The sequence below is a fragment of the Stenella coeruleoalba genome (genome assembly GCF_951394435.1).
Source record: "Stenella coeruleoalba genome assembly, chromosome: 8".
NCBI classification, from domain to species: domain Eukaryota; kingdom Metazoa; phylum Chordata; class Mammalia; order Artiodactyla; family Delphinidae; genus Stenella; species Stenella coeruleoalba.
In genome coordinates, this window is record NC_137154.1 from 29,766,291 (window position 1) to 29,787,332 (window position 21,042).

General features: G+C 33.8%; 1 protein-coding gene across 1 annotated transcript in view; it reads left to right on the plus strand.

Moving 5' to 3' along the window:
• KIF18A (kinesin family member 18A) overlaps positions 1–21,042 on the plus strand; it is a 79,060-nt gene that overhangs the window by 34,087 nt on the left and 23,931 nt on the right. Inside the window, exons 12-13 of the mRNA XM_079930560.1 lie at positions 5,368–5,489; positions 12,418–12,653. Coding sequence (XP_079786686.1) covers positions 5,368–5,489; positions 12,418–12,653 — 358 coding nt within the window. The remainder of the gene's footprint in view (positions 1–5,367; positions 5,490–12,417; positions 12,654–21,042) is intronic.

Here is a 21,042-nt window from a genome sequence, read left to right on the forward strand (position 1 = left end):
AGTTTATATTTATAAAGAGTAGCGATGGGTAATGATGGTTAATGGCTGAATCAGATCATAATTGTGTTCAGCTACAATGTTACAGATAGTTTTCTCCCTTAACAATAGTAAGCTACAGAAGTATGCAGTTCATTCCTAATAAAGTACCTCCCAAATGTCTTCAGTGTCATCATTATACTTTTCTTTTCATAGTTGTGATAACACTATTCCATCTTTAGTCTTGAGTTCACACTTAGGCCAGAAGAGGAATGAAAGAAAGGGAGAGAGATATCTGTATTGGGAAAGCAAAAACTTTTCCAGAAATCCCTAACAGACATATCTGAATTGACTAGAATTGTCACGTGGCTATCCCTAGATACAGGGGAATCTGGAAGGGTGAGTGTTTTGCTGGACATATTATCATCCTGAATAAAATTAGAGTTCTCTTAATAAGGAAGAAGGGGCAAATTAATATGGAATAAGCAGCTAGCAAACAAACTGCTACAAAGTAACTAATTTTGATCTCTAAATACCTAATACTTTAAAAGAACAACTTTTTTATACTCTTTTTTTTTAAAGGAAGAGTATCTAAAGTCTTTAATTTGATGATGCTCTTCTGAAAGTCTATATTATGTATCAGCTCTGAAATCTTAAAATTTCTAGAAAAGCATTAAACTGAAAATAAATACAGGTGAAATGGAGTATAAAATATTCAGTACAAATGAATGCAGCTAGTGACTGTTAATATTCAAAGATATCAATTTTTTGTTATAATTTAAAGATATTAACCAATGCATCATAACTAGGAAAATCGATATAAATGTCCATCCTTTTAACACTGAAGCTCAAACTGAAGGGAGAGGAGACTAGCAGGAGTAGTGAATGATGACAGTACAAGGTAGTAAAATTGGAGCAGTGAGCAACAGATACCTTGTTTCCTAAGAAGAGGGCCAAGGATAAACAGAGACTGAATAGTTCTTTAGTGTGGAAATTCATTGAGGGCCAACCAACAGTTTAATCGACACTCAGCAGTCCTAGAAGTCTTCACAATATCTTGATGAAAGTATGCCAGCCAGTTAGTTCAGTAGATTGGGAATTAAATGTAGTACAAAGCATACTTTAATGAGATTTTATAACTTAACTTAATTGACAAAGCACTTTAGAATATTAATATTCCCTATAGCAAGAATGTAAATATTGGATAGAGGATAGACACTGGAGTTGAAGTGGTTGGTAATTCCATTATTTGATAGTTGTGTTGAATACTAACTCTAATAGTTGTGTTGAATACTAACTCTAACACTAACCATATAACTTGGGGCAAGTTGTTTAACTTCACTGTCTTAACTTCTCATCTTTAAAATATATTTAAGGCATTATGAACTTAAATAAAATGCCGTATGCAAAGGCCTAGCACCACTTAATACATAACGAGTGGTTGATAAATAATAGTTTAATATTCTAGGCCACAACATCATAGACATCAATAACCAAAGAAAGGTGTGCACAAAAGGAACACAGCAGCATTAGCTGTATTATAAAATACATTTGCTATTTTTCCTCCAGAACAGTGTTTCTGACCTTTTTGGGTCATAGATGCCTTTGAGAATCTGATTAAAGAGCTATTATATAGATCTTCTCCTAGATGGACGATTGTGGGGGGGGGGGGTCACATTCATACAATTTTACTTTTTTTTTTTGGGGGGGTCATTTTTTCCATTAATACAACATTAAGAATATCTGCTCTAGAAGAAAACTAAAGCGCACTTATTTTAAAATGCCATATGCCTCTTAAGATTACGTAATGGACATATTTACATGACTTAAAAGGAATAAGCAAAAAAAACAATGATTAATCAGTAATCTATAATAGGGATTAACTAGGCTTTCAAACGGTAACGTCTGAAATTCCATGCTTGATCTGAGAATCTAAAGCTGTAGAGGCCCATCATAGAATGCAACAGCCTCCATCAAAGTACCTGTCAGGGTCCCCAAGCCACAGTCCGGATATGTTTTCAGAGAAAACAGCTGATATCCTGGCCAAACGAGTGTTTCTCACTCAGTGCGCAAGAGCTGTTTCTCTTGAAAAGGTAGCAGATAGTGAATGTTTATAGTAGTTTTTGGTTTGTTTCACTTATATTTGTCATGTTTCACTTATTTGTTAGAGACTATGTATATCTAAAGAAGTCTTATTCTCAAGGTGATCATTGTCAAAATGACATAAAATAACAAGTATTTTTGTTAGTTTTGTTTACTATTACTTACGGCCATGATGTTCTAATAGAATATTTAGCCATTCTAGTGAGCAAAAACTTTCTCATGAAGGGTCTAAAAAATGTTTTTGGCATATGGTAAAATATAACATAAATTTTACCAGTGTACAGTTCAAGTGGCATTATATTCATAAAAAGAATTAATAGATATACATTTTAAAATGTTATTTTCATCTCTCAATAGCCTTGCTTAATTTACATTATACTTATAATCTAGTACATTTGTGTAATCAACAATCTAAAATATAGCCCAACTCCAACTAGAGGAGTACTTAAGAACTTTTTAATATTAAAAGAAGCAAAAACCTCAATTGTAGCTATTTACTAGTTTGCCTTTGTTTTCCCATATTTTTAAATTAAATTTAAATTTTAAATTAAAAAATTAAATTCCCAATTTTTAAAATGGTTCAGTATTCTTTTTAGTAATATTATTATTGCTATTTTTTTTGGCTACTTAGTAGCATTTATAAAGTTAATATTGTTCAGGTTATTTTCAATAAATTTAAATTTTTTCACCATGGTCAAATCTAATTTTTCTAATAATCTGTCTTCTATTACTCTTTTAAGCAGGACTTTTCACACCTGAATATGAATCTGGAATTGATTTTTAAATTCTTGTTTTTTAATGCATTTTATTATGAATACTTTGAAAAAATTACAATTAAAGCTGTTTCCATTCCCATCACCCTAATCCCACTCTCAGTTTTTTTTTCCTGTGGATATTTTCACAGCTGAAACAGTTATCTATGTATAAGCCATTATTTCTTACATAAACAAACTGAGACATAACTTTGTGAAAAGATTTATCCACAGTTGTACAACTCTGGACAGAGATCCAGTACTGCGACTTTCAAATTGCTGCCCTTTTTTCTGTACCCTCCTGCATTATCTACCTCTTAACCTCACGAATTTATCCACTTCTCTGTATCTCCCCTGCCACTACCCTAATTCAGACTCCCAGCCCCCATTATTGGACTGGTACATTTGACCTTTATGCTTCCATTCGTATTCTACTGCAATTCATTCTCTCTACTGCAAGCAAAATGAGCTTTCTAAAAGGTAACTCTGATCATATCACTCTTCAGTACTTTCTCCCTAATGTAAACTCTGTTATGATTTCCCAGGTCTGGCATGGCACCTGAAGACCTTTCACATTTTATATATTACCTCTCACTATATTCTTACTTCAGCTATTACTAACCTCCCCGTAGCTCTCATAATAGGCTATGCGCTTCCAATCAGATTCAGTCATTAGTGTATCAAAACAAGAAAAAGATTCATATTGTAACTTTGTTTCTCAAAGACAACAAACTAGCCAAGAACAATTATTGAGTAAAATAATTATACAGTCAAGGCTTGTCTCTTTAAGAGTGGTGCAAGAAGATAAAACAATAAGATTAACAGAGGGAGTAAATAAAGAAGGGTTTTTTTTTTTTTTAAGAGAAAAGGTGGAATATTTGACAAACATGGTCATACTTTTAGGGTCGTTGAATTTTTTGACTGGAAAAGACTAAAGAGATCATCTAGGCAAGCTCTTAAATTTTAGTCAAGTAAACTGATATGCATAAAGACCATATTTTGGGTTCCAGGTAGCATGTGTGTCATAGTTGAGCCATCTCTAAAATCACCTGATTCATAGGCCAGTGCTCTAACCGTATCATCCTGACTCCCTAAAGAGAGTTTGCTCTAAAATACTTGCTGTATTTCTTGAAATATAATTATGAATCATGTGAATAAACAACCCCCAACTTTACTATATCTCAGACACATAGAATTACATTGTTTCCCTGTCATAGTGCCCGCCACTAGCTTAGGAAGTATTACAGAAAAGAAAAAGAAAAAAATAACTTTAAGCTTACAGAGAATCAGTGGCCAACTGCAGGTTGGGAAGGAGTATTGAAAACCTAAAATGGATTATGGGAATTATCTGTAGGAAGTATCTAGGCACAGCTCCCCTGCTTATAGGATTTTTGTCTCAGCCCCTTACAATGTCCAAAATATTTCACTCCGTTTTATTTTATTAACTAAAATTTTTCCAATTTAAGATTCTGAGAATGCTACTGGATTATTACCATTCATACTTTAGTGTATCCACTTAGCTGACGTTTTCCATACTTAAGGTTTAGTAGATTTGAGAAAAGATAAGTAATTTTAGGTGGTAGATTAGAGAACATTTGGGCATATGCACATAAGGGAGCCTACGAAAACTTTTTTACACTTTTGGCCTAGAATGAAGCTTATACCAAGACTGGGTGAAGGTAAGAATTTTTTTTTTTTTTTTTGGCCACACCTCGCGACATGTGGGATCTTAACTCCCCAACCAGGGATCAAACCTATGCCCCCTGCTGTGGAAGCATGGAACCCCAACCACTGGACTGCCAGGGAATTTCCCAAGAGATTTTTTTTGCGGTACGCGGGCGCCTCACTGTTGTGGCCTCTCCTGTTGCGGAGCACAGGCTCCGGACGCGCAGGCTCAGCGGCTATGGCTCACGGGCCCAGCCGCTCCACGGCATGCGGGATCTTCCCGGACCGGGGCACGAACCCGTGTCCCCTGCATCGGCAGGCGGACTCTCAACCACTGCGCCACCAGGGAAGCCCCCGAAGAGATTTTTATTGTATGAAACTTTTATTGTATTGACATAGCCCCTGTCCTGGTGGTATACCTTACATTCTAATATGGAGAATCTACAAACAAATAAATAAATGGAATTGTTACTAATCAATGCTATGGCAGAAACTATCAGGGGTGGAGAATGTCCATCTTTAAATGTGAAGCTTAGGAAAAGCCTCCCTGAAGAAATGACATTTAAGCAAAAATGGGCCATATTCATGTACTTTCAAAGTATTATGAACAAGTTGGATAGACCAAGAAACTGTCACTATAATAAAATTTGTTCTGAGTTCCTGATGTTCAGTTTCTGAGGAAATTTGAAACTTGTAAGTCATAGACCACTTGTACCAGAACACTTGTTTTTCAAATTGTTCCTAAACATACCACTTCATATTTTTAAGAATTAAAACTATTGACACCAATATAAAATAAGTTTTATTAAAATTGATTTAATTTTAACATTTTTAAATGAATCTGAGGTATAGTGTGTCTTGTTTTCCCCAGGAACTCAATAAAGAACTTCATTGCCACCATTTGCACCTCCAGAACAAAGATTTGAAAACACAAATTAAACATATGATGGATCTAGCTTGTCTTCAAGAACAGCAACACAGGCAGACGGAGGCGTAAGTACATGGATTTACCTGTTCTAAAAATTTTAATACTATAGACCTAAGGAACCTGAAGCATAGAAGTTTAGTTTTCCATTGCCAGAAAATTTAATTTTATCCAGTACAAGGTACATATTTTTTATTAAGTGTCTGCCAGCATCAGAAATCATGCAGAGTTAGAAAACACCGAGAAAGTATAAAGGATGTTGTTCTTCTCCTCTAAGTTTTTATAGTGCTTTATAGTTTTGAAAACATTTTTTAATTTATTATTTTTATGTAATATATGTCATGTAATACAAAATTTCAAAGATGCCTCTACAGTGAAAGAGTCTGTCTTCTACCTGTCCTCTAGCCATCCTTGTCCCCTCCTAGAAACTACTACTATTAATACCAACTGAATTTTTAAGTAGACAGTTTTTAAGCATTCATAATTCCAGAATGATTTTTTGCTATCATTAAAATGAAGTTATTAAAAGAGTATATTTTTTAACATCATGTCCCAAGTTTTACGTGATGCTATAGTAGCTCTTTCATGCTCTCTCTACTAACTCAGTAGTAACACCTTTTAATTTTTGAAACGTAATAGTAAAAAAGTATAACTTGATCTTTTATTTTTATTACCTTGGATATGTCAGTCAACTCCTTAGGTGTCACTTTCATGCTCTGTAAAAATGAGAAATTTATTTCTCTAAGAGCTTTCTGCCAATCTAAAATTCTACTGGAGTTCTTCTAGTGTTCTCAAATAACTGGTAATTAATTTTCCATACTTTTAATTTAAAGGAAATTATATTAGCATAGTTATTTTTTAAAAGAATAAGAAAAAGGGAAGGAAAAACTTTAGGGAAATATTATCCTGTGGATAGAAGCTCACCCCATACTTTCTATATTTATACCTAGAGCATACATTGAACATTCATTTACTTGTACTCACACCACCTGCAAGAGTTAAAGTTATCAAAGAAACATTAATTTATTTTGACCATACTGTATTTGATATACCATACAAATAGATTAATATATTTAAGATACATTTTTGCCTCAAAATGGGCAAAAAGATTTCTAACTTTGAAAATTGGTGAACCAGAGCATTACAGAGGCAATACAATATAGTAGAAAGAGTATGAGTTTTAGAGTTGGTCTTGAATTCTAGTTTATATGAGCACTATAACCTTGCATAAATTATTTTACCTCACTAACCCTTAGTTTTCTTATATGTTAAATTATACTTTCCTTATAACAATTTTAAAAGGATTAAATAACAAAAAATAATGGGTGTGACGAACTGTCTTAGCCTGAGCTTATAGAGTGGAAACAAACAAAAAAGAAAAGATTTAGTATATATTCAGAGTGCTGAAAGAAAAAAATTTTCAACCAATAAGACTACCTCGCAAAGTTATCATTCAGAGTTGAAGAGGAAATAAAAGAGTTTTCCACACAAGCAAGAGCTAAAGGAGTTCATCAGTCACTTATAAAGCTAGTATGAAGGTTGAAAGAAGAAAGTAGTAAAAATAACTAACTACAATAATTCCTTAAGGAATACACAAGATAAAAAGATATAAAATATAACGTCAAAAACATAAAATGTGGTGGGGGATGAAAACGTAGACCTTCAGAATGCATTCAAATTTAAGTGGCTACCAGCTTTAAATAGACTGTTATAAATTTGTTGTTATATGTAAGCCTCATGGAAACTTCCAAGCAAAAACCTATAGTAGAGGGCTTCCCTGGTGGCGCAGTGGTTGAGAGTCCACCTGCCAATGCAGGGGACATGGGTTCGTGCCCCAGTCCGGGAAGATCCCACATGCCACAGAGCGGCTGGGCCCGTGAGCCATGGCCGCTGAGCCTGCGCGTCCAGAGCCTGTGCTCCGCAACGGGAGAGGCCACAACAGTGAGAGGCCCTCGTACCACAAAAAAACCTAGAGTAGGTGCACAAAAAATAATAAGAAAGGAATTAAGCATGCCACTAAAGACAGTCATCAAACCACAAAGGAAGAGAACAAGAGAAGAAAGGAATGGAGGAACTACCAAACAGCCAAAAAAGAATTAATAAAATGGCAGTAAGTACATACCTGTTAATAATTACTTTACATGTAAATGTACTAAATGCTCCAGTCGAAAGACAGAGTGGCTGAATGGATATAAAAACAAGCCCCATCTATATGCTGCCTACAAGAGACTCATTTCAGACATAAAGACAATTCACGGACTGAAAGTTAAGGGATGGAAAAAGGTATCCCATGCAAATGGAAACCAAAAGAAAGCTGGGGTAGCTATACTTATATCAGACAAAATAGGTTTTAAAACAAAGACTGTAATAAGAGACAAAGATCAGCATTACATAATGATAAAGGAGGTCAATCCAACAAGAGGATATAACATTTGTAAATATTTATGCACCTGACATAGGAGAACCTAAATATATAAAGCAAATATTAATAGACATAATGAGAAATAGACAGCAATACAGTAAGAATAAGGGACTTTAATACCCCACTCACATCAATGGATGGGTCATCCAGACAGAAAATCAATAAGGAAACATCTTCCTTAAACAACATGTTACAGTAGACAAACTTTACAGATATATAAAGAACATTCCATACAAAAGCCACTGAATATACATTCTTCTAAACTGCACATGTGACATTCTCCAGGATAGATCATATCTTAGGCCACAAAATAAGTCTTAACAGATCTAAGAAGACTGAAATCATATTAAGCATATTTTCTGACCACAGTGGTATAAAACTAGAAATGATTCCAAAAAGAAAACTGGAAATTTTACAAACAAGTGATTAAACAACATGCTACTGAACAACCAGTTCATCAAAGAAGAAATCAAAAGCAAAATCAAAAAATAGACAAATAGAAAAACAAGAATAAAGCCCAAAGTTAGTAGTAGGAAGGAAATAGCACAGCTTGGAGCAGAAATAAGTGAAATAGAGACTAAAATACAACAAAAAAGATCAATGAAACCAAGAGCTGCTTCTTTGAAAAGATAAAATTGACAAACCTTTATCTAGACTCATGCAGAAAAACAGAGAGAAGGCTCAGATAAATAAAATCAGAAGTAAAAGTGGAGATGTTACAACTGATACTACACAAATACAAAGGATCCTTAGAGACTACTACAATTATATAGCAACAAATTGGACAACCTAGAAATGGATAAATTGCTAGAAATATACAACCTACCAAGACTAAATCATGAAGAAATAAGAAATCTGAACAGACAAATTACTAGTAAGGAGATTGAATTAGTACTTAAAAACGTTCCTACAAGCAAAAGTTCAGGACCAGATGGCTTTACTGGTTAATTCTATCAAACATTCAAAGAAAAGTTAATACCAATTCTTCTCAAACTCTTTCAATTAAAAAACAGAAGAGGAGGGAACACTTCCAAACTCATTTATAGGCTAGCATTACCCTGACACCAAAGCCAGACAAGGATAGAACAAGAGAAGAAAATTTCAGGCCAATATCCCTGATGAACATAGATGCAAAAATCCTCAACAAAATATTAGCAAACCAAATTGACCAATACAATACTTTAAAAGGATCATACACCACAATCAAGTGGGGTTTATTCCAGAGATGCAAGGATAGTTCAGCATCTGCAAATCAATCAGTGTGATAACAAAATGAAGGATAAGGCATCATGTGATCATCTCAATAGATGCAGGAAAAGCATGTGACAAAATTTAATATCCATTTATGATTAAACTTGCAACAAAGTGATTATAGAGGGAACATACTTCAACATAATAAAGACCATATATGACATGCCAACAGCTAACATCATACTCAGTGGTGAAAAGCTGAAAAGCTTTTCCTCTAAGATCAGGAAGAAGACAAAGATGCCCACTCTTGCCACTTTTATTCAACACGTACACACTACTGTATATAAAATAGATAACTAATAAGAACCTACTGTATATCACAGGGAACTCTATTCAATATTCTGTAATGACCTACATGGGAAAAGAATCTAAAAAATAGTGGATATATGTATATGTATAACTCATTCACTCTGCTGAACAGCAGAAACTAACATAACATTTTAAATCAACTATACCCCAATAAAAATTAACTTTAAAAAAAAATAGTATTAGAAGTCCCAGCCACAGCAGTCAGACAAGAAAAAGAAATAAAAGGCATCTAAATTCAAAAGGAAGGAGTAAAACTGTCACTTTTGCCAATGACATGATATTATAAACAGAAAACTCTGAGGACACAACCAAAAAACTATTAGAATAAACAAATTCAGTAAAGTTGCAGGATACAAAAGTCAATATACAGAAATCTATTGTGTTTCTATACACTAATAGCAAACTATCAAAAAGGAAATTGAGAAAACAATTCCATTACAATTGCACCAAAAAGAATAAAATACCTAGGAATAAATTTAACCAAGGAGGGGAAAGAAAACTGAAAACTATAAGACATTCATGAAAGAAATTGAAGAAGACACAAATAAATGGAAATATATTCCATGCTTATGGATTGGAAGAATTAGTATTGTTACAATGTCCATACTACCCAAAGCAATCTACAGACTTAGAACAATTCCTATCAATACTCAATGGCATTTTTCACAGAACTAGAACAAACAATTCTAAAATTTGTGTGGAACCACAAAAGACTCCAAATAACCAAAGCATTCTTGAGAAAGACAAAGTGTGAGGGACCACACTCCCAATTTAAAACTATACTACAAAACAATAGTAATCAAAACAGTATAGTACTGGCACAAAAGCAGACACATAGATCAATGGAACAGAATAGAGAGCCCAGAAATAATCCCATGCATATATGATCAATTAATTTACAACAAAGGTGCCAAGAATATACAATAGGGAATGGATAGTCTCTTCAATAAATGGTGCTGGGAAAAGTGCACAGCAACAAGCCAAAGGATATCTTACACCATACACACAATTGTATCAACTCAAAATAGATTAAAAACTTGTACGTAAGATCTGAAACCATAAAACCCTGAGTAGAAAACATACGCAGGTAAAAATAACTGTCATATAATACAGCAGTTCCACTTCTGGGTATTTATTCAAAGAAAATGAAAACACTAACACAAAATATAAAGCACACCTGTGTTCATTGCTACAAAAACAAAACCCAAGTTTATAGATACAGAGAACAGATTATACAGGTTGGTGGTGGGGTGTTGGGGGCAGGGATGGGGAATTGGTCGAGGGAGTCACAAAGTACAAACTTCCAGTTATTAAGTAAATCATGGAGATGTAATGTACAGCATGGCAACTATGGTTAATAATACTGTACTGCATATTTGAAAGTTGCCAAGAAAGTAGATCTTAAAAGTTCTCATCAGAAGAAAAAGAATTCTGTGACAGATGTTAACTAGACTTATTGTGATGATCATTTTGCAATATATATCAATATCGAGTCCAAAAACTTAAAAATAAATTTATGAATGCATAAATACATACAAACATACATACATGCACACATATATACATAAATAACATATGTCCAGGTCCCTGAGACCACCTCCATGTTTGATAATTACTAGGATGACTCACAGAACCCATCGTATAGTTGACTCCATAGTTATGATTTATTAGAGTAAAAGCATACAAAACAAAATTAGCAAAAGGCAAAGGTGAATGGGGCAAAGAACAAAGGAAACCAGTTAGTTGTAAGCTTTCAAGTGTCCTCATCCAGTGGGCCCACACAGTTGTGCTTAAGTTCTCCAGAAAAAAGTTGTAATGACCCATGTGAAATGATGTCTACTTTGGAATCTCGTTAGGCTGACACTTAGTGTCCTGGATTTTTATTGGGAGCTGGTTGAATAGGCGCCCTGTGCCTAGCAGGGTGAATCAAAATTCTAGACTTTCCAAAAGGAAAGCAGTTGTAAATAACTGTTTTTATTGACTTTCTGATTAATGACTTTTCCCTACAATTGTTACCTACTTGGCTTAAATGGCATACTCCCCACTATCACCAAAAAGAAAAATGTCACAGACTATTTGTACTGCTATCTAAATATTTAAGATTCTTAGTTAATAAAGTAGTTATTTCCTTAAGTGTTAAAATTAGTGCCTATTCTTTTCCCACTGCCCTATTCCTACTTCAGATGGTTCTATTCTTCTGGATGTTATGAGTCAGCTGGAACACCAGGACTAAGTCATTTCAAGATTATTCATGTTGTTTGATGTCTTCATTGATATAAAAGTTAGGAACCACTTATAACTTTTAGTTCTGGCATTTCTTCAGTGAACACTCTTCATGGAGGTCTAATACATAAAAAGATGCATTTAGTACTGCTCTGATTGACAGCAATAGGCGAGATTTTGAATCAGAGCCAAGAATCCAATGCCCCGTCATTTTCCTATACCCACCATACTTTTCCACAATTCTTCCTTCGAATGGCTTTGAAAGCTATTGCTTTAGCTCATGAAGAGCTAACTTCAAGGAAAGTTGACTTTTGTTCATTTTTTATTTTTTAAATCTTATATACCTAAATTGACCTTCATCGTTTGACAGTGTATTAATATTTCATTTCAATCTCATAGTATTCAATAACAACACTATTTTTGATTTGTAAACCACATTATGCTTTGCATAGTTCTGAAAACAATCTCCTATTGAAAGTAGTGGCTGTCCAGTTGTACCCCACATTATAGAGGAGAAACCTCAGGTAGTGCCTTATCCAAGGTCATATAGAAGCAAGTGAAGACTTGCTGAGACTACAGCCTGGTGCTTGTAATTCCCATCCAACATTCTTTCCAATCTATACTTAATGTATTAAGAATATTTGAGGTATTTGATTGAAATATTCTAAAGGAAAATATGTACAGGGAACCATTTTAATCATCTGCTATTACTTTGGATGTTGCATAGAACCATAATAATGTATTTAAAATTTAGTATTTATCTTTCTTTTCTTGTCACCTTCTGTATGCAGAGTATTGAATGCTTTACTTCCAGCCCTAAGAAAACAGTATTGTGCATTAAAAGAATCTGGCCTGTTAAATGCTACTTTTGAGTCTGACTTCAAAGAAATTGAACATTTGGTAGAGAGGAAGAAAGTGGTGGTTTGGGCTGACCAAACTACTGAACATGCAAAGCAAAATGATCTACCAGGGGTTTCTATTCTTATGAACTTTCCACAACTTGGACCAGTTCAGTCTTCTCCTTGTTGTAAGTACAGATTTTATTTCATTAAGTAAATAAACATTATTTCTAAGAAGTAGCCTCTGTTATAATATCAATCAACAGAACAGTCAGTTTTTTAGTAGGTTTGCTATTTTGTGAAGATGGGAGAATTAACTTCAGAATCATTTCAATTAACCAGTATCTTTCAAAGGTATAAGAGTAAGTATGCTTGATGTTCTAAATAATTCTAGCAGTAAAGTTATTTTATTTTACCTTTTTTTGATAAGATAATTTTACTTCCACCCTTCTTTAAAATTTAACCTCTGTTAAAGACTGAAGATTATAATTAAGAATATTATATTCTGTAATACATAACAATCTTCTATGTTCTTAAGATCAGCTAACAGTGTAGAATTTACTGTTTTTCTGTTGGCAGATCACTTGATGTCTCTGCTCTCATAAAAGTGTGCATGGGACATTTTAATTGAAAAACTAACATATAATCTTGGTTTTAAAATATTCAGATTCTATAGCAGTAGAGTGCCCTTTTCAACTTTTCCCAGAACCTCAATCTTCTGTGCTATCTTAGAGATGAATGCCTATTAACAGTTTGGTTATCATTACAGTGTGTGTATAATATTTGTATTAGATAATTAACTCATTAGCTTTTGGTTACATTTCCCATGAATGCTAACATATTGTATATATATTAAACTACAACTGTTTTTATTTGTTTAGTTTATTTGAACAGTTTTAGGGTGCATACATAAAGAATCTAGCATGTTTTTTAATAGTTGTGAGAATTGATGTACCATCATTTACTTAACCATTGTTCTATTGGTGAACAGTGCATGTCAGAGAGCATGCCCATATACAGTAGTTATATGCAGTTTCACTTTCCACCATTTCAGTTACTTGCAGTAAGCTGAGGTCCAAAAATGTTAAATGGAAAATTTCAGAAATAAAAACTTTATAAATTTTAAATTGCACACTGTTCTGAGTATCATGATAAAATCTCATGCTGCCCTACTCTGTCCTTCCCAGGATGTGAATCATCTCTTTGTCCATCATATTCTTCCCATTTGTCATTTAGTAGCCATCTTGGCTATCAGATCGACTGTCACTGTGTTGCAATGCTTGTATTTAAGTAACCATTGTTTTACTTAATAATGGCCCCAAAGTGCAAGAGTAGTGATGCTAGCAATTTGGGTTTGCCATAGAGAAGCCATAAAGAGCTTCCTTTTAAGTGAAAAGGTGAAAATTCTAGACCTAATAAGGAAAGAAAAATAAATCACGTGCTGTGGTTGCTAAAATTTATGAGAAGAGCGAATACTCTATCCATGAAGTCATGAAGAAAGAGGAAGAAATCATGTTAGTTTTGCTCTTGAACCTCAAATTGCAAAAGTTATGGCCACAATGCATGGTAAGTGCTTAGTTCAGATGGAAAAGGCATTAAATTTGTACAGAAGATATTTTGAGAGAGTGAGCCCACAGTTACAAACTTTTATTACAGTATATTGTTAGAATTGTTCTATTTTATTATTAATTGTTGTTGTTAATCTCTTACTGTGCCTAATTTATAAATTGCACTTTACCTTAGGTAGATATGTATAGGAAAAAAAAAAAAAAGTAAATATATGGTTCAGTGCTATCTGCAGTTTCAGGTATCCACTGGTAGTCTTGGTATGTTTTCCCCCTTGGATAAGGGGAGACTACTGTATTCCCATGTCTGCATGTGTACTAGTTGCCTAGGAACTAATTTGCTGGGTCAGAGAACAAATAATTTTTTTTTTAATTAAAATGATCTGTCAAACTCTCCAAAAGTTTTCTTATACAAATGTTTATGAGATTTTACATTTGTTTATGTCTCATCTTTACCTTAACCCAAAGTAATAACAGCAACACTAAATTAATGTATATTCTTTTTAAATTTGCAACTCTTATTTTTAGTGATGTTAATTCTTTGAAGTTTGTGGAGACTTCTTTAAAGCCCAGCATAGAGTTGGTGTAAATGTTTCAATTATGCTTTTAAAGAATATATTAAGTCAGGTCAAATTGGTTGTGTTCTTCAAATCTTGTTCTTACTGACTTATTTTTTAATTCATGTTCTATCAAATACTGAGGTGAACTATTAAAAACTTCATCTTTTACTGTGAATTTTTCCATTTATATCAGGCTTCTATTGCAACGCTAAAAAATTAATACAAACATATCAACTTAAAATAACACTGATTTATTATCTCAGAGTTCTGTAGATTGGAAGTCCAGCAGGCTCAGTTGGTTACTCTGCCTCGAGTATCACAGGCTGTAATCAAGGTGTCAGCTAGTTGGGTCTCCTATCTGGAGTTTCTGGGGGAGAATGTGCTTCGAAGCTCATGCCGGTTGTTTGCAGAATTCAATTCTGTGTGGCTGTAAGGCTGATGTCCCTGTTTTCTTGTTGGCTATTGGTCAGGCAGCTCGAATTCAGAGCAAGTCCAAACTTGCTAAAGTACCTGGCATTGTGCAGACACTCAGTTTTTAGAGGTCACCCCTATTCCCTAGCATGTGGTCCTCTTCATCACTTCATCTCCTAGCCAACAAAGGCAGGTCAAGTCATTCTCATGCTTCAGATCTCTCTTACCTTCCCTTCTGCCTCATCTCTTCTGCCTACAGTTAGAGAAAGTTTTTGCTTTTAAGCACTCATATGATTAGATTGAGCCCATCAGGTAATCTAAAGTAATCTCCCTATCTTAAATTTCATAACCTCAATTACTTCTGAAGATGTATGTATCTTACTTATTTTCTTGAAGACTGTTTAGCTGGGTACAGAATTCCAGTTTGGTGTTTTATTTTAGCACTTTAAAGATATCATTTCATTATCTCCTGGTTTTTGTTGTTGCTTTTGTAGCCAGCTTTCATTCTAAGTGTTGCTCCTTTGAATATAATCTGACTTCTGGCTTCCTAAAATGTTTTCTCTTTGTCTTTGGAGTCTTAGTAGTTTTGCTATATTGTGCCTAAATGTAATTTTATTTCTACCTCTCTTACTTGGGTTCACAGGACTCTCTGAATTTGTGTCTGCATTATTTTTCAGCAGTTTCGTAAAGTTCTTAACCATTATATCTTCAAATATTGCTTCTGCCACTTTTATTCTCTTCTCTACTTCTGAGACTCCAATTATATTACATGGTACCTTCTTATTGTCTTAGCTATGACTTTTACTCTTCTGCTTTTCATTGTTTTTTCTCTTCCTGGAAATTTCTTTTCACATATTCTGTAGTTTCTCTTTTCAGCTGTGTCAAATGGTTCTTAAATCCATCAAGTTCCCTATCTCAGTTATATTTCAATTCCAGAATTTCCATTTGATTCTTTTTTTATAGTTTCCATTTCTTTGCAGAAATTCTCACTGAATACGGTGGGTGAAGTCTGTGCCTGAGAATTCCCAAGCCTAGAACCCACTGCGTCTGTTTCTGTTCTCTTTCTGCTGGATTTCTTTCATGTGCATTTCCTTGAATGCATGGTAATTTTTGTGCATCCCACATGTATTTGCAGAATCGTTTGTAGAAATCCTTTGAGGCTTCTGATAACAATGTCTTCCTCAGAGAGGATTAATATTTGCTTATTCCAGGCTCCTTTTGGCATTAGCAGTCTAAAATCATTTCAGTCCAGTTTTAGAGACTGAGATAATTTGAAACTGAACTTCAGCTTCTGCGAGGGCCTGCCTACTCCTAGTTTACCCTGTGGAGTTTAACTGTGCCCCAACTCAAATTGGGGAGGGTTTAGGAAGAACTCTCTTTAGTAGGCACTAAATTCCGGTTCCTGCATCCCAGTCGTACAAAGCTCTCAACAATGTTACTAAGCTGTTCTGCCACCTCCAGCATCAGCAAATAACCTTGAGGGGAAAATAGCTGTAAATGCAGAGATTACTTTCCTGAGCCTTCAACTTCCTCCTGATACCTGCCTATAATTCTTCACAATCTTGTTAGCTCTCCTGTGCCTTCAAGCCTGTGTTTTTTATATTTTGTCCAGATTTTTTACTTGCCTTCAGTAGAGAGGTTGCTCTGAATTACCTAGGTCTCTTATTATTAGGTTTCCTATACTGTATCTTTACATTAAGATGACAGGCAAGTTGGGGTTATATGTATATTCTTTTTCTCTTAATAAAGCATTATCTTCATCAGAAGTGACCTCGTTGAGATCATTAGAAGGAAAACTTAAGATTTTTTTCAGATTCTCTCATACCTTTGGGGCCTTGATTCTTTATTTATAGTGCATTCAAGATGTTGGAGAGGAAATAGAGTTTTAACACCAAGATTAAGAAATACTGACCACCTGCTATGTGATGATCATTATCCCTTATTTAAAAATCTGTATTTCACTTACAGTGTAATTGCGTAGACTATACTTGTCAACAGTAAAACAAAACATTTATTTGGTTCTGAATTCTTTTTCGCAACATATTCAAAAGGAAAGACTATTGAGGTTATGTTACCTTTTATAATCATGAACTTTCTTCTGAAAATGTATCAGAAGGCGGGTTTTGTTTTTATTATGTTTTGTTCTTACTTTATTATTTTAATATTCAAGTGATTTTATACATTAACTATTTGCTTAGTATGTCTTGTTCATTCCATGAATTATGTATGTTATATTCATTATGAAGAGAGAGTCAAAGATGAATAACAGGGAAGGGGTATAAAGTGAGTACATTTATAAATGTTTATTTTTCTTAGTCTTAGAATATTGAAGTAGTTCATTTTAAAAAGTAAATAGTGAAATTTACTCTTGAATTTCTAGAGACATGAAGCAATAGCCAAATAGCATATATTGCTAAAATTTATCAATAAATAGTCTTAACAAATTTTAGAAGTAAAATTCAACTAAAGCAAAACATGAGTCAAATGTGTCTCATTCATCTTAAGCTTATACATGTGCGACTGACTTTTTTCCTATACTCCTGTAATGTCAACTGGTTTTGTTGTTAAATTTCAAAATTACTAAATGCTGTGGGGTTTGAATATTTTATTTCTGGTGCTTTAAAAAGTATTTACTAGATCAGCTACATTCTTTGTATTTAAAACACACACACTGTGTTTTTAAAAATCTGATGAGATTAACTATAATTGATATAATCTGTACTCTGTTGTTAGGAATTTAGGTTAATAAATTTTCATTATTGTAAATAATATTGTAGTGAGCAAATATATACATTTATCCTGGTGCTCATGCCTGATTACCCCTATGATAAACTCCTAGAAGTGGAATTTCTGGCTCAAGAAATCTACACTTCTTTAAAAGTTTCTAATATATATTGCTAAGTAACTTCTCCCTCTCCTATATGGTTGTACCAATTTTAACTCCCATGAACAGTGTAAGAAAATGAGCTCCTTGATTCTCCAAGTGGGGAGGTTGTTAGTAAAGGGGCTGGAATGGTGAACCCGAGCACCAGGAGATGAATACATGAGGTGCGTTTTAGAAACCTTTCCCAATCACACCGTGTACCATCCTCTGGGTTTCCCATGCATGTTTTAGCTGTAGGAAGATTCCCCTGAACCTGGAGATTGGGAACCCATGGAATGGGTACCATGCAGTATTACTTTAAAGGGTCTGCATTTGCTCACCCAACCTCACCAATCCTCTCAGCCCCAAGAGTGTCCAGACTTATGTCTCATCCAGGTGTGGGTCTAGATGTGGTCAATCCAGGTTGCATCACAGCCCCTGAACGAATTTTGTAAGAATTTCTCTCTCTTTCACTGTCTTTGTTTTTCGGGGTTTTTTTGTTTGTTTGTTTGTTTTTTGTAATTTATTTTTATTATGGGGTTTAGCTGATTTTCAATGCTGTGTTTATGCCACTTTACACCCAGTTGATTCACTTACAGAGAGATATCAATAAATACTTTTTAAGATTAAAAAAGAAAAAAGAAAATGAGCTCCTTTTAGCTTCACCAGCTGTTGCTGTTAAAATATTTTTAATTTTTAGAAAATCATTTTCAAACACACATAGAAATACAAAGAAAACTATAATGAGCCTCATGTTCTGTACCTATCACCTAACTTTAAGAATTATCTCATGGCTAGTCTTGAGAACCCCATCTGCTTTCCTCCACCCCATCTATATCTACACTGGATTATTTTGAAGGAAAACTCAGGCAACATATCATTTCTTCCATTTATCTTAGTGTCTCTAAAAGAAAACACAGTGCTCTTTTCATAACTAATGCCATCAGTGTTCAAATTTCCTCCATTGTCCCGTAAATGATTTCTTTTTATAGCTTTTTTATATCAGTATCCAGACAAGGCCCATACTTTGTCATTGGTTGGGATGTATCTATTAAATCCTTTTAAATCTGGGGTTCTCTCTCCCTCTTTTGTCTTTGCTAATTACTTATTGATTCTTTGCCACTTTAATAGTCATAAATATTATCTTCTTTCCATTTTTTCTTTGTTTACTAGTATACTTGAGTGTATTTTTTTCCATCTATTTAAGGATATATTTTCTGTGAATGACCTAGCCAATCATTTGAACATTATTTTTCACATAGTCATGTATAGCAAAAATTGTTACTTATTTACAAGAGCTTAAGATATGGATGTTTATTCATTCATTCAGTAATATTTATTGAACTTTTACTGTGTGCCAGGCACTTATCTGATGGTAAGGATACCTCAAAGTACAAAGGCAGATCATGTAGAACCTTGTAGGTCATTATAAGGATATAGGCTTTTACTCTGAACTAAACGGAACTATGGCATGATCTAAGCAGAGAAGTAACATATCTTAGTCATGTTTTTATAAGATCCCTCTGGTTTCTGTGTTGAGAATAGATTGTCATATGGCAAGGGCTGAAACTTAAGACACCACTGCAATAACCCAAGTAAAAGATGGTGGTAGCTCGACCAGGTTGGTAGCAGTGGAGTTGGTGAGAAGTGGTCAGATTCTAATATATTTTGAAGGTAGAGCCAGCAGGATTTCCTGACAAATTGGATTTGGGGTGTGGGAGAAAGAAAGGGCAAAATTGACTAAGATTTCTGAACTCCGCAACTGAAAGAATCCAGTCACCTTAAAAGAGATGGTGGAGCAGGTTTATAGGGTAGAGGTGACAGAAGATTAGGAGTTCAGTTTGGAGCATTTTAAATTTGTCTAAGATACATCCAAGTGGAGATATCATGTAAGCAGTTGGATATAAGAATCTGGAGTTTAGAAGTCTGAACTGAAAGATAAATTTGAGAATTGTTAACATTTAGATGATATTTAAAGCCATAGGACTAGATGAGATCATCAAAGGATATTAACTCTTTCCTGTAAGATACATGTTGCAAGTATATTCTTCAAGTTTATCATTTACTGTTAACTTTGTTTGAGATGTCCTTTTTAATACTGAAATTTTAAACTTTTATCTAATAAAATAGCTTCATTTGTTTTTTTTTCCCCCTGCCTTTGGAATTATTCCTCAAAAGGCCTTTTCACCTATAAGTTTTTTTAATTTTTGCTTCCATTTACTCCAGGTTTATTTTGACGTACGTTAACAGGCAAGACTCTAACTTAATTTTTTTCCAAAGAGCTAGTCATTCTTGTATAATATATTGACAGTCTGTCCTTATGGCACCATTAATTTACATACAGTAGTCATAGGTAATTCTGTTTATTGGATTTTTATCTTATTATTTTGCCTATTTGTCTATCCTAGAGCTAGTAACTATTATTTTAAAAACTAATAGTTTATAGTATTTTTTGACATATAGCAGTGCTGGTCCCCCTTTTTTATTCTTTGTTTTTAAAGTGTCCCTGACTAAGAAATGTCTGTCAGAATCATTTTTTTCTGATTCCAAGGAAGTAAAATCTTTTAAAAATTTTGTTAATTAATTTTGTCTTCACATTTTCCTACTGTCAAATCTTCTCACTCTAGAATAGTTTGCCTCTCCATATGCATACCTTCTTGTATGTTCCTCAGCAAAATTTTAGAATTTTCTTCATATATGTCTTATATATTTGTTAATTAAAGATATCCTTAGTTTTTATATTTTTGTTATATAGACTAATTTTATTTTTCTTATATTAATAAGCCTATATTACTTCTTATTCAAGAAGAAATTAACTTTTTTAATTTTGTTAATTTTAATACTTTACCAATGTCAGTACTTAATTTTGGGATAGATATTTATTTGACTTAAAATCTTTGCTTCCAAACTACATGTCTGTTGACTTGGAGTAAAACATGCACCTATTTTGGGTCTGGAAAACAGAGAAAGCACTCACTGAGTGCCATGCAGGGTGGGGATGCCGGCAGCAGGGTTTAATTATGGAACTGATAAAATTTCTGACATTAAATGAAAAGTCAAGATTTCCTCATTACCCATCTGGAAACTCACATTTAGTAATATTTCTGTCTCTAACCTTTCCTTTTCTTAAATTTTGCACCCCATGTCAGTGATTTTATCTTAGAGTACAATAAAAGAT